Source organism: Myotis davidii, unplaced genomic scaffold (assembly GCF_000327345.1).
Source record: "Myotis davidii unplaced genomic scaffold, ASM32734v1 scaffold545, whole genome shotgun sequence".
Taxonomy (NCBI): domain Eukaryota; kingdom Metazoa; phylum Chordata; class Mammalia; order Chiroptera; family Vespertilionidae; genus Myotis; species Myotis davidii.
The window spans coordinates 2,017,046-2,030,171 of record NW_006296634.1 but is presented as its reverse complement, the minus strand read 5'-3'; the positions used below and the strand labels follow the sequence as shown (position 1 = coordinate 2,030,171).

General features: G+C 43.0%; 1 protein-coding gene across 1 annotated transcript in view; it reads right to left on the bottom strand.

Moving 5' to 3' along the window:
* Nucleotides 1-11,649, bottom strand: part of ETF1 (eukaryotic translation termination factor 1) — a 36,137-nt gene extending 24,488 nt beyond the window's left edge. Inside the window, 2 exon segments of the mRNA XM_006779620.2 lie at nucleotides 11,240-11,343; nucleotides 11,496-11,649. Of these exon segments, the coding sequence (XP_006779683.1) occupies nucleotides 11,240-11,325 (86 nt within the window). The 5' untranslated portion in view covers nucleotides 11,326-11,343; nucleotides 11,496-11,649.
* Between the last annotated feature and the right edge of the window lie 1,477 nt (nucleotides 11,650-13,126).

The window sequence follows — 13,126 nt, the reverse complement described above, 5'->3', positions numbered from 1 at the left end:
TCCATCACAGCCTCCTGAAGGTACATATATCACACTTGCAGATCTATGCCTTTCTGTAGTACTTTTTTTTAGATCAAACTCGTCGATACTTGTTTGTCTTTAGAAAATTTACAGTACCTCTGGACAGTTATGCCAGAGGAGTTTACTGAGGCACCCTCCAATTTTTCAATAAATCCTCAACCAGTATTTGGGGATCTTAAATATCCCTGGGTTTCTACTCTAATTTTTAAAATATATATATATGTATATTTTTTAATTGATTTCAGAGAGGAAGGGAGAGGAAGAGAAAGATACAAACATCAATAATGAGAGAGAATCACTGATTAGCTGCCTCCTACACACCCCCTACTGGGGATTGAGCCCGAAACCCAGACATGTGTCCTGACCAGGAATTGAACTATGACCTCCTGGTTCATAGGTCGATGCTCAGACCCTGAGCCAGGTCTAATTCAATATATCTTAAATAGGGAACATGAGGTTGGTAACTGTGGGTAAGAGGGAATCTCAATTTTCAAATAGATTGATTCAAGTAGAATCAGAAAAATTCTAATACATAACTAAGATTGAGAATCAATGTGTTGGACTTGCTTCCTACACCTTTAAGCAAGAAGTCTTGGCCTGCTGAAGCTGGAGAGATTCTATGACTTCTCCTCCCCTCCTAAGAAGAAATTCACAGAGCCCACTTGATTGCAGGTGAGCTGCTGTCATTTACCCTAGCACTAACAACCAGTGAATTGTCAAGGCTCAGAGATGTCCGTATTTTTCCAGGTAGAACATTCATTCCCCATGAAATGCCCTGCCATCCATCTCATCATCCCCACATAATAGAATTACTTTTAGGTTTGGGCCAGACTGCCTACTACAGGGGTGGGCAACCCCTGGCACGCGTGCCAAATATGGCACGCCAGTAACTTTTGCTGGCACGCGAAACTCTCTCTTATAAACTTCCACTTACAATTTTTTTCTTAATATTGACTTTTTTATTTTTCAGATAAATTCAGTGTAGGTGCATCTTAGATAAATAAATAATTTTACATAACAAGTTATCTGAAAGACCATAGACATGGATTGATGAGAGAGGGGAAGAGCAATTTCTATGCCTCTGCCTTAACTCTCCATGCCTTCCTAGATCCGACCAGTGTTTTGGTTTCATTCACATATGCTTATGAATCTTTGTTCTCAGTGATGAATTTTGTTAAGTCTCATAAGAGGAGTAGCCTGACGGATGAAAGTAGCTCGTGCATATCTCTGAAGGTCACGAAATAGCACTCACAAAAAGGTTGCCCACCCCTGGCCTACTATAGTCTCTGGTTGGGATTTAAAGTATATGCTCTCCACCCTAACCGGTTTGGCTCAGTGGATAGAGCGTCGGCCTGCAGACTCAAGGGTCCCAGGTTCGTTTCCAGTCAAGGGCATGTACCTTGGTTGCAGGCACATACCCAGTAGGGAGTGTGCAGGAGGCAGCTGAATGATGTTTTTCTCTCATTAACGTTTCTCTCTATCCCTTTCCTTTCCTCTCTGTAAAAAATCAATAAATATATTTTTTTAAAAAATAAAGTATATGCTCTCCAAGAAGCTTTTCATCTCAATGTTTGATGACTAGTCTGAGGATATGGATGGCTAAGCTTGCCATCCTATACCCTTTTCAGGCCCACGAAGCTTAACTTAAACCTCAGTTGCCCTGGCCAGCTCAGTTGGTTGGGCATCGTCCCATACACCAAAAAGGTTTGATCAGGGTCTGATTCCTGGTCGGCCCGTATGGGAGGCAACTGATCAATGTTTTCCTCTCACATTAGTGTTTCCCTTCCTCTCTAAAATCAATAAAAACATACTCTTGGTTGAGTATTAAAAACAAAAAACAAAAATGAGACTAAAGCAATCTTTTTTATATGGGTTGAATATGGGAACAGAAAGGTGGTTATGAGTTAGCAAAGGTTTTAGAATCAGACAGATTTGGGTTCATGTTCTGTCCTATCTGTGTGACCTACAGCAAATTACACAAATCTCTTTGGGCCTCAGTTTCTACTTAGTTTACAAGGTCATGAGGATTCTGTTAAGATAATATATATCAAATACCTAGCATGAATAGTAGATAGTGTTCACTAAATGGTAACTAGATGGAACTCTCGCTCCTTGTGCCCTAGCCCGCTGACCTTGAATGGTATCGGTCAGAAAGAATTATCATCAAAGCACAGAAAAAAGGCAGTTAGGCGGTGCTGAAGTCAATTTAAGGAGAGAGAGAGAGACAGAGAGAGACAGAGAGAGAGAAAGAAATGTTGACCTTGTGGCAGGTGATCACCTTTACTGGATCAGAGGACTTGCCAAATCTTCCAATAGAACAAAAGTACCAAGCCAAAAATATAGTTCAAAATAATATGGCCAGCCCTAGCTGGTTTGGCTCCGTAGATAGAGCATCAGCCTGCGGCCTGAAGGGTCTCCGGTTTGATTCCGGTCAAGGGCACTTGCCCTGGTTTTGAGCTTGATCTCCAGTGGAAGGCAGCCAATCAATGATTCTCTCTCATCATTGATGTTTCTCTCTCTCTCTCTCTCCTTCTCCCTTCCTCTCTGAAAGCAATAAAAAAAGAAAACAATATGGCCAGAACACCAGAAACTATTTTTAAATATATTGTAAGGGAGTGAAATTCATTCTCCTCTAAAACTTTAAATAGCTGCTGAAACTGGTTTGGCTCAGTGGATAGAGCGTCGGCTTGCGGACTCATAGGTCCCAGGTTCGATTCCGGTCAAGGGCATGTACCTGGGTTGCAGGCACATCCCCAGTAGGAGATGTGCAGGAGGCAGCTGATCGATGTTTCTCTCTCATCGATGTTTCTAACTCTCTATCTCTCTCCCTTCCTCTCTGTAAAAAATCAATAAAATACAAAAGCTTAAGTGGCTTTAGCCTACAGTTATGGAATGGGTTCCGTATTTTGATAAATCCAGAATCAGTCACTTCAAAGGTGTGACCTGTTTTTTCTTCCACCAAGGATTAATAAAACAACACATTGCTTACACTAGGTCTATATAAGCCTCTAGAGGGCAGAAATCATGTTAGCACACAGTGAGCACTCAAACATTTGATGAATGAATAAATGGTTAATTCCTAACATAAAACAACCTCTATGCTAGAGGACAGAATAAATCAGTTGTCCCAAAATTTTTCAGTAGAAAGTTTATAAAGCTTATTTTAGTATCATCCTCAGCAGGATTACTCAGTTATCTAAAACCAAAATGTATATATCTGATGGGCATTACTTTTTCTACAAGTACAGACATTTACTTCATCTTAAAAGAATTATAACAACTTCACAAAATTAACCTAGTGGAATATTCCACCAGGGAAGCAACAGAAGCTGGAAAATTTCTCTAGTGTTCTCATATCAATGCAAAGTTAGGAGATACCAATCACAACCAGCAGTAGAGACTCATTACCAGTGTTCTACACAGGACTCTATAAATGAAAATCCAGCTCCTATCTTTTTTGACCACTATGTAAATACTATTCAAATAAAACGAAGCCATAGACTTCCTGTTAATCTTTCTAATACACAAATTAGCTTCTGGGGAGGGGTTTAAAAGCAAGTTATTCCCCTCACTTGCTTCATGGATTCTCATTAGAAATGAGTATGTTCAGGACCCAAGTTTTTTCTAGGATAGACTTGCAAACAGCATGCGTGTTTCCCTTTTATCTTTGTTCCTGGGTCTCAGCACACCTGCTCCTTCTAGTAAACTCCAATCTCCTTGGACAAGAGTCTTTCTTTCAGAAAAGAATGGGAGATCTTTCTATTCAGAAATACTAATCAAAGAGCAAGGTAGTATGGAATGTTAGGATCACAGGCTTCAAAGTCAGAAAAGTACAAACAGAATCTAGCACTGTCCCTTACTGTACTTCAATTTCTTACATCTCACCTGGCCAGCATGGCTCAGTGGTTGAGTGTTGACCTATGAACCAGGAGGTCAGGGTTTGATTCCCGGCTGGGGCACTTGCCTGGGTTGCAGGCTCAATCCCCAGTGTGGAGTATGCAGGAGGCAGCTGATCAATGATTTTCTCTCATCACTGATGTTTCTATTTGGCTCAGTGGATAGAGCATTGGCCTGCGGACTCAAGGGTCCCAGGTTCGATTCTGGTCCAGGTTCGATTCTGTCTATCCCTCTCCCTTCCTCTCAGAAATCAATATCTATCTATCTATCTATCTATCTATCTATCTATCTATCTATCTATCTATCTATCTATCTTTTGGTATCTGACAATGTCCAACATATTTATTCGAGACCTGAATTATCTGCTTATACTATACCGCCTTCAATGTGTACTGTATTATTATGTACTTACTACTAATATGGGGCTGGAAATGGTTCATATCATCACACTAGGGGTATGTGTCAGACCACATTCTCACTGTATTACACATTTCTTATAAATGTCTATTGCCCAACTCACAACAGATGCTTGATGAAGTTTGTAAGCTGACTGGTTGCTAGTAAAAATTCATTTGTGGGCTTCATTTTTCATATACCTAGATGTTAGTTTGGGGAAAACAATATAATTTAAAAGGCCACAGACAGAGCATAAAAAGACAAATGTTAAAAATTTTTTTAATTGATTTCAGAGAGGAAAGGAGAGGGATAGACAGAAACATCAATGATGAGAATCACTGACGTGCTGCCTCCTGCATGCCCCCTACTGGGGATCAAGCCTGCAACCCAGGCATGTGCCCTGTGTGACCTCCTGGTTCACAGGTCAATGCTCAACCACTGAGTCACACCGACAGGGCTGAAAAGACAAACTTTTGTTTTGACTAGGATCAAAGTGACCTTAGAGATTCAAATGAAAATGTGAAAACAGAAGAGTTACAGAACCAGTATCTGCATGACAAGAAACAGTGTCAGGCATCTCAAAATGTCAACTCTTCTGAACTGTGTAGGAAGGATGGTGACAAGATAAAAGACAAAGCATACATAGGACGAGAAGCCACATGTCCGAAAACTGGTGTTAAAATGAAGATATAGCCCTGATGGGTGTGGCTCAGCTGCTTGAGCAATGTCCCTTACACTGAAAGGTCGCTGATTTGACTCCAGCCAGGGCACATGTGGGAGGCAACCAATCAATGTTTCCCTCTCTCTCTCAAATCAATAATAATAATAAAAAAATAAAGGTCTAAAGTAAGTTGGAGGGTTAAAAAAAGGACAAAGCAAACATATAAAGAGTTATAAGGCACCTATTACATACAAATTAAGTAGATGAAAGAGAAAGGACTGGATTAAAACACAGACAGCTTTAATGTCTATTTTAATGTTTCCATCTTTGTATCTATAAGAGAATAATAAAATTATGGCTCTGAATTAAACTCCATTATATTTGGGTTGGGAATAAAAGCAAAACCATTCTTTTTCTTGGTTTCTATGCATTTAGATTAAAGGAAGAAAAATACACCTGTTCAGGAAAAGTGACAAAAATAATAAAAAAGGGAATTTCCTTTTCTAACAGGTAGTAGGCAAAGTTCAAAGTGTGTCCAGTGGCAATAAGATAAAGTTGTTATCAGAGGGAACTTCATTATGCTCTCTCAGGACAGTGTCCCCAAATGAGAAACCTCATAATTTCTAACCCGATGCAAAGAAGAGCCTTGAAACTCCCTTCTCCCTTCTCCCCCTCACTAAGAGAGCAGGCTGCCGAAGAATTAAGAGCCACCTACAGAATGTATCCCAGAAGGTTCTATTCTGAGATACCTGGAGAGTAAGTTGGACTCAGAAGAAATTTCTGTTGTCCCAAATTCTCAGTTGGACATTTCTAGCAGGTCTAGGGAAAAGAGGTAAATTTCTCCTTCTGACTCTTCAATAGGATTAAAGACGATTTAGTCCTGTTATAAAACTGACATTTTACATTTTCTCACAACTGAACACCTTCCCAGCACCAGAGGCTGCACTGGGCACATACTCAACCCCAAGCTCAAAGAAAATGGGCCCTTTGCTAAAAAGGGTCCAACTGGTGTGTGTGTAGGGGGAGAAGGTGGGAATGAGGGATAGCCACCTATAACCCACATGGCAATAGGCCTTAAATGGTATTCTAATTAGGTACTCTTGCTTACCTAGGAGTGTGTCCAGAGTAGGCCTTCCTTTCCTGGAAGGATAAGTATATCTGCTACTACAATGAGAAGTCTGTCAAGAGTTGAAATTCAAAGAGAGTAATTGTTCATTAGGTTCACAGTGCATAGAACACCATGCCAGAATACAAGGGCTGTTAGGACAAGTTCAGAGTTGAGGCAGGCAGCCTGTGACACTTGAAGTGGACAGAGGAACACCACCACACTCTATCAAATATACTCTTATCTGCCCCTCTTCCCTTTACTACCTCTCAAATTCATTGCCTTGAGAACATTCCAAGTATTATTTAAGCTAGTGTTCTTAATCAACAATTTTCACTTGAGGAAGGTATTCAAACACATTTAACTTATTCAAATTATATTAACAATCTGTATATATTTTATTGTCTATAAGGTTTTTTTTTTAATATATTTTATTGATTTTTCACAGAGAGGAGGGAGAGGGATAGAGAGTTAGAAACATCGATGAGAGAGAAACATCGATCAGCTGCCTCCTGCACACCCCCAACTCGGGATGTGCCCGCAACCAAGGCACATGCCCTGGACCAGAATCGAACCGGGGACCCTTGAGTCCGCAGGCCAATGCTCTATCCACTGAGCCAAACCGGTTTGGGCGTCTATAAGGTTTTTACAAAACCTGTTCAATGAGCTCTCAAAATTACTTTTAACGCAATGTAAGAAATTTTGTGGAGATTTAAAAAAATCATGTGGTATAAGAAATAAATTTGGGCCGAAACCGGTTTGGCTCAGTGGATGGAGCATCGGCCTGTGGACTGAGGGGTCCCGGGTTCGATTCCGGTCAAGGGCATGTGCCTGGGTTGCCGGCACATCCCCAGTGGGAGATGTGCAGGGGGCAGCTGATCGATGTTTCTCTCTCATCAATGTTTCTGGCTCTCTATCTCTCTCCCTTCCTCTCTGTGAAAAATCAATAAAATATATATTAAAAAAAAAAAGAAATAAATTTGGTTCTAGCGGGTTTGGCTCAGTGGACAGAGCCTCAGCCTAGGGTCCAAAGGGTTCCAGGTTTGATTCTGGTCAACGGCATGCAGGAGGAAAACAATCGATTTGTTTCTTTCACATTAATGTTTCTGTCTTTCCCTCTCCCACTCTCTCTAAAAAAAAAAAAAAAAAAATCAATGGGAAAATATCCTCATGAGGATTAAAAAAAGAAATCAATTTGGTCTTAGAATTCCTTGATGGGATTGTTTCTGTTATTCATAAGGAATCCCTTTGGGGCACACCTGGGTTTATGCTAATTAAGTGACTTAGGGTAGGGCTCCTAGATAGCTTCAGGATGAGGTTGGTTACCAGAAAGACCAAATGAATTCAGGATTGAAACTTTCAGTTCCATACATGGACCTCAAGGAAGGGGAAAAGAAAGTGGCATGCTGCAGATTATGTTCTATAAAATTCTTGAACAAGATGTACTGAACTTTAAATACAGGTAGTACACTCTAGGTCCCCAGGGGCATAAGTGCCCACACTCAGACCCTTCTGGACCTTGCTCTATGTACCTCTTCATCTGGCTGTACATTTGTATCCTTTGTATTATCCTCTGTAATAAACCAATAAACACAAATAAAGTGTTTCCCTGAGTTCTGTGGGCCATTGCAGCAAATTATTGAACCCCCAATTTATAGCCTGTGGATCAGAAGTAAGACCAGGTTTTCAAGTAGGGTAGTCTTGTGGGACTGAGCCCTTTACCTTGTGGGATCTGATCTTAATTTCAATGTCAGAAGTGAACTGAATTGTAGGACACTTGGCTGGTGATCACTAAGAATCGGAGTACTGCTTGGTATGGGGAAACCCCACATATTTGCTTATCAGCATTATTGAGAATAGAAAATAGTCTCTCATCCAGCCTCCCCGGCCCCCGAATCATATTTGGGGGCAGGAAAGACAGCTACATACAGCCAGGTAATTTCTACTTCCTTCAAAGTCTAGGTATCTACAAGTTATTTTTAACTAAATAGTAAGCTTTAAAAATGCCCCAAACCACCAATGACACCCAAAAGAAGTTTACAAACTGCACTGATCTTCAAACATGGATTATCTGTTGGAGGGCTCATTATGTCTGAAATATTCAAGGTTCCCTGCTGAAGATAAATGAACAATATTTCTAACACATACAGACACAACTTAGTCCAAATTAACCTTGTCTGTTCCTGTGTCACTTACACTATTGTCCTTGGATGGAATAAGCTCTAGTTATGATTTTACTACCTGAAAACTATAAAGCTTCCAATACTATTTCTTGCTGGTTCAGAAAACAAGGAAAAAACAGCAACCAAAATTTCCCACCTACCATTCACCTGCTTTAGTTTCTTACTCAGAATATCTGCAACCACCTTCTATTCTCATGGCCCTAGTTCCAGTTTTGGCTTATGCACATATTTGTCCTCATTACACCAACTGTGGAGAATATACCAGGAGCAATCATAAATCAAGAAGAAACTACCACCAACTTTAAGTGTGACTTATGTCTCACCCAATTTAAATCAAGTTATACTGTAACACCTCTTTCAACTCAATTCTCTCAATCCACCACTATCTAGTGCTAATAACCACATAACCTGTTTTCTCCTGAAACCCAGATTGACCCCCCACCCCAAACACCAGCAAACAGATTCATTTTTCCATTCAGTTTGTCCTTAAAAGTCCATTACATTTTCCCTTAAATATTTTAATATTGGGTAAAGAAAAAGCATTCTCACTGTACACTATGATAATCTGTCTGACTGTAACACAACTCAGCCATGAAAATACAATTTTGCGATTCCCAAAAATAAATTGGTATGTACTGGAAAACCTCTGAGCCAGACAGAATAAACTTGTGACTCCTTTGCTGATAGCTAGAGATGGCCAAGATTTTAAATTTTCATGGGCTCAACCAAATCCTGAATAAAATCTAAGTAGGCAAAGTAGGACATGATTATCAACTACATTGTTTATTTACAGGAAGACTATTCCCCAGATATTTTAAACAGCTTATTCCCGTTTAAAACTCCAAACTAGCTCCATCACGTGGAAGAAAAGTTGAGTGTAAGAACTTCATTTAAACTTTAATGGCCAGATAGCTCACTTGGTTACAGTGCTGTTATCTCAATGTGCCAGGGATGGGGATTCGATTCCTGATCAGGGCACACACAATAGAACAACGAATACATGAATGTGTGGGACAACACATTGATGTTCTCTCTCTAAAATCAGTAAGAAAAAAATTAACCTTTAATAAACCTTGCTAATCAAAGGAATAAAGCCTTTAAAAGTTTTAAAGGGGAGCTTAAAAGTTTCAAATGGCTAGGAATGAATTTAAGAATAAGCTTCCTGAAGCAGTAGAAAGGAATGCTGTTACTTATTAAGCTGAATTATTCCGTCAACGCTACTTCACTTGGACATCAGGCAAATTATAGTTGTGAATTCATAATCTAGACTTCTTCAGAGAATAAAATGTATATAAACTCTAATGTGTGAACCTGCTTCCAAATTAAATAAGAGAACAAATCTACAGGTCAGAGACAATTTTAAACAACACTGCAACAGCAGCAATTTATAAAAGATAGACTCAATTGAGGAATTCAAGTAACACAACAAAATATCCTAATGAAAAAAAGAACCCACCACAATGCGTCGTGACCCATATTACCCCCTCCTGTACAGTATTCTTACACATGGGGAAAAATTATTCATTCTATCACGTGGCACAGAACTACCTGTGTTCAAATTCCTGTAAGATTATTAATTAGGTCTGAATATTCTATTAAATCCAAAGAAAAACAAACTTAAAGAACAAAAAATAAGCTGCTACTTCAGTTCGTATTAGAGCAAAAGCCCAAGTCACCAAACTTTCAGAAGCTTCATCCCAAGCAGAATTGGCACTAACTTATTAAGAACAAAAGACAATGGTAAAACCTGTCTTATCCTTGGACCTTCCATGGAACTAAGCACACTTCAATTAAGAACTTAATCAATGTTATCATTGCAAATCCACCAATCAAGGACAAACCTGGGCTGGAAACCAATGTGTTCAATTCTTAAGCTGAAAACTTTCATAATGGCCTGGGGCACGTCACTCTTCTAAGAATACTCAAACACACAAATAAGTAATGTCCCAAACACTTTCTTTCCCCCTCTACTTCCTATAAGTAAGAAGTTTCCACGAGTGAGAAAGGAACAAAATCAAGTAACTAGGTGAAAACATAGGAATACCTGACACAGCTTCCCCAAACGAGTAATTTAAAAAAAAATTTTTTTAAATAGAGCTAGTTTTAAACTAGTTTACCCTTCCCACAATGGACTCACCTATCGTTTCTTATCAAAATTTACAAAAGGATACTCAAGCCCACCACCTAATTCAGTTCTGAATTTCCGCAAGCATCTGGCACCTCTATCCCCAGAAGTTCCAGAAAGCCAAAAGGGACCCTGATGCTGCAATTCATATCAACAGCCCCGTATTCTGCATTTTTAGCTAGAGATCGTCAACCCAAACCTCCCTTACTCCCCCCTCCCCGTACACGTTGGCATGTGCAGTTTATAGACAGGTCCTGGAATAGCTAAAACCAGGAAGCTCCGGAATAATTAGAGGATCTGGGGGAAGTCATCGTGGGAGAAACCAGGAGATGTCAAGAGGTTGTCCCTGACCACCTCTCCCTTCTGCCCCATCCAAACTTCACCCAACCGAGTCCCAGAAGCTCGAGAAGGAGAGGCCATTTTAATGAGGCCTGACTGAGGAACGTGAAGGGAGGAAATCAGGGAAGGTAGTTTGGAAAGGAAGGCCGAGCCCTTTCCCCCAACAGCACCCGAGTTGGGTGGCAGCACCTGGGGCTTGAAGAGGGAGGAGCTGGATTCAAGGGCCTAGGAGGGGTACAAAAGTAGCAGGAGTCTGCCACGAGGGGAGTCCAGTGGGCCGAGCCCCAGGACCGGCTCTTCACCCCCAAGCGGGGGAAGGACCCCTTCCCGGGCCAGTCGCATAGACCCTAGCGGTGAGGCTAGCCCCCTGGGTCGGGGACAACTACCCAAAAGTCCAGAAGGCGGGAGTGACTAGTGCCTGGTTCTCCTCATCCGGCCATGCGGCGCGGGGGCGGCCATCCTGAGGGGTCCGGGTACCAAGAGGGCACTAGGGGGCCGGACGCAGCGCTCACCCGCGGGCCGCCTCCAAGCTCTTAATCAGCTTCTTGATCATCCAGATCTCCACGTTCCTATCCGCAGCAGTGGGGTCGTCCGCCATCTTCTCGCCTCCTCCTCCCTAGAGCGGCCCGGCGGGGCCCGGAGACACAGAGTTAGCGCCGCCACTGGGCAGAGCGGCCCCCTTCCTTGCCACCCCCGAGAGGCCCTCCTCTCCCCGCCCCGCGCGACCCGCCGTGGGGGGTCGCTGGACTCCCCCTCCCCTTGGCTCACCTAAGGGCCCAGTCCTGGGCGGCAGCGGCTGCTCCTCCCCGGCGGCGACTCCGCGGCGGCGGCTCTGACGTAGGACACCGGCTCCCTCTCTCCAGGCAGCTGCATGTGTTGCAATCCGCTCACATGGGGCCTGTGACATCACTTCCTCCGCCAAGGACTGAGTGGAAGTCGGCGGACGGAAGGGCGGGGCCTGAGCGGAAAAGGGCACGCTCTGCGCGCGCCGCGACTTTCTATTGGCTCTCTGCGCCGCGGCCTACAATAAGCCTGCGGATTGGCCACAGCTGAGACCGCGCTGCCTTGTGAGGTCAGACCGGGGGGCGGGGAAGTACCGTCTTTCTTCCGTCCCGGTAAGCGGAGAGGAAGAAGCGGGCGGAATCCGGTGGCTCTCGCGAGGATTTACTCGGCGCCCCGCCAGGCTCGAATGGGGGTGCTTCTTAAAGAGCGAGGCACGTGGGTCGTCGTATTTCCGTGAATCGAATGGACTTCCGAGGGTAGGCGCTCGGGCCGGGACGCACGGTTTGAACTGCGCCCGAGAAGCCTCAGTGGGGCGCCCCGCGGCTCGACAGCTGACGAAGTGCTCCTGCCCGCGCGCCTCTCGGCTGGCTGGGCTAGTGTTCAGACCCGGCCGGGGTTTCTGGATTAGGAAATCCCCCCGGCCGGTCCGGGACCCCGCCACCTGCACGTTCCTTCTCGCCTGAGTGCTAGGATGTGTTCACTTGCGGGGGGTGGCTACCTGGGGTTTGAGACTTGAGTATCTGAATTCATGAGTAGTTTGGTCTGATCTGTTCAGAGTGGAGGTGGGCAGAGTGTTGAAGCAAAATGGGTAGTTATGTCAGTTAGAACCTGATGTTTTCGAGTAAGAACTTTTAATTAGCTACTTTGTCTCGCTTCACCTTAGTTGGGTTTATTCAAATATTTGGCCCCAAACTGTGCAAACTCGGCTTTCCTGAGGATCCTGAGGGAAACCAGATAACAGTGCCTACCTTCGTGGAGCTTTCAGTTTAGTTGGGTTTATAACCGTTTGTGCTTTTATACTTTATGTAGTCAATTAAAGAAGTACAAATAAGTACTTCAGACCCCCGTGAGAGTAATGAGAGAGGGCCCAACTTTGCACTGAGACCCAAAGGATGAGTAGGAGTTTGTCAGGAGGGAGCCTTACACATTTGTGGAACTTCAGAAAAGCCGGTGTGCTGGAGCAGAGTCAGGAATAGGGAGAGTGGCTTGGGAAGGAGGCAGGGGGCAGATTGTGTAAGGCCTGGAAAGCTAGATTTAAGAGGTTGGCCTCTTAAGAACAACGCACAGCCTAACAAAGGGTTTAGAGATGGGGAGGTGACAAGAAGATATGGTTGTATTTTTAAGGAGGTGGATTTGCTTGCATTGGAAAGAGCAAAAGTTGGAAGCCTACAGGTCATTTTGGCTGCTGACAGTGCGAACAGAAGTGAATGATATGTGGGCTTCGCATATCATTCGATAGGACTGGATAACGGGTTGGATGTGGAGAAAGATACTGATATAATTACATATGCTGAGCTGGGAAAGATGAGAAGGTTTTGGAAGATTATTGAAAATTTCATCTTGGGCTTATTTGAGTTTGCTGATGAGACGTGCAAGTGGTGATGTCAATAGGCAGT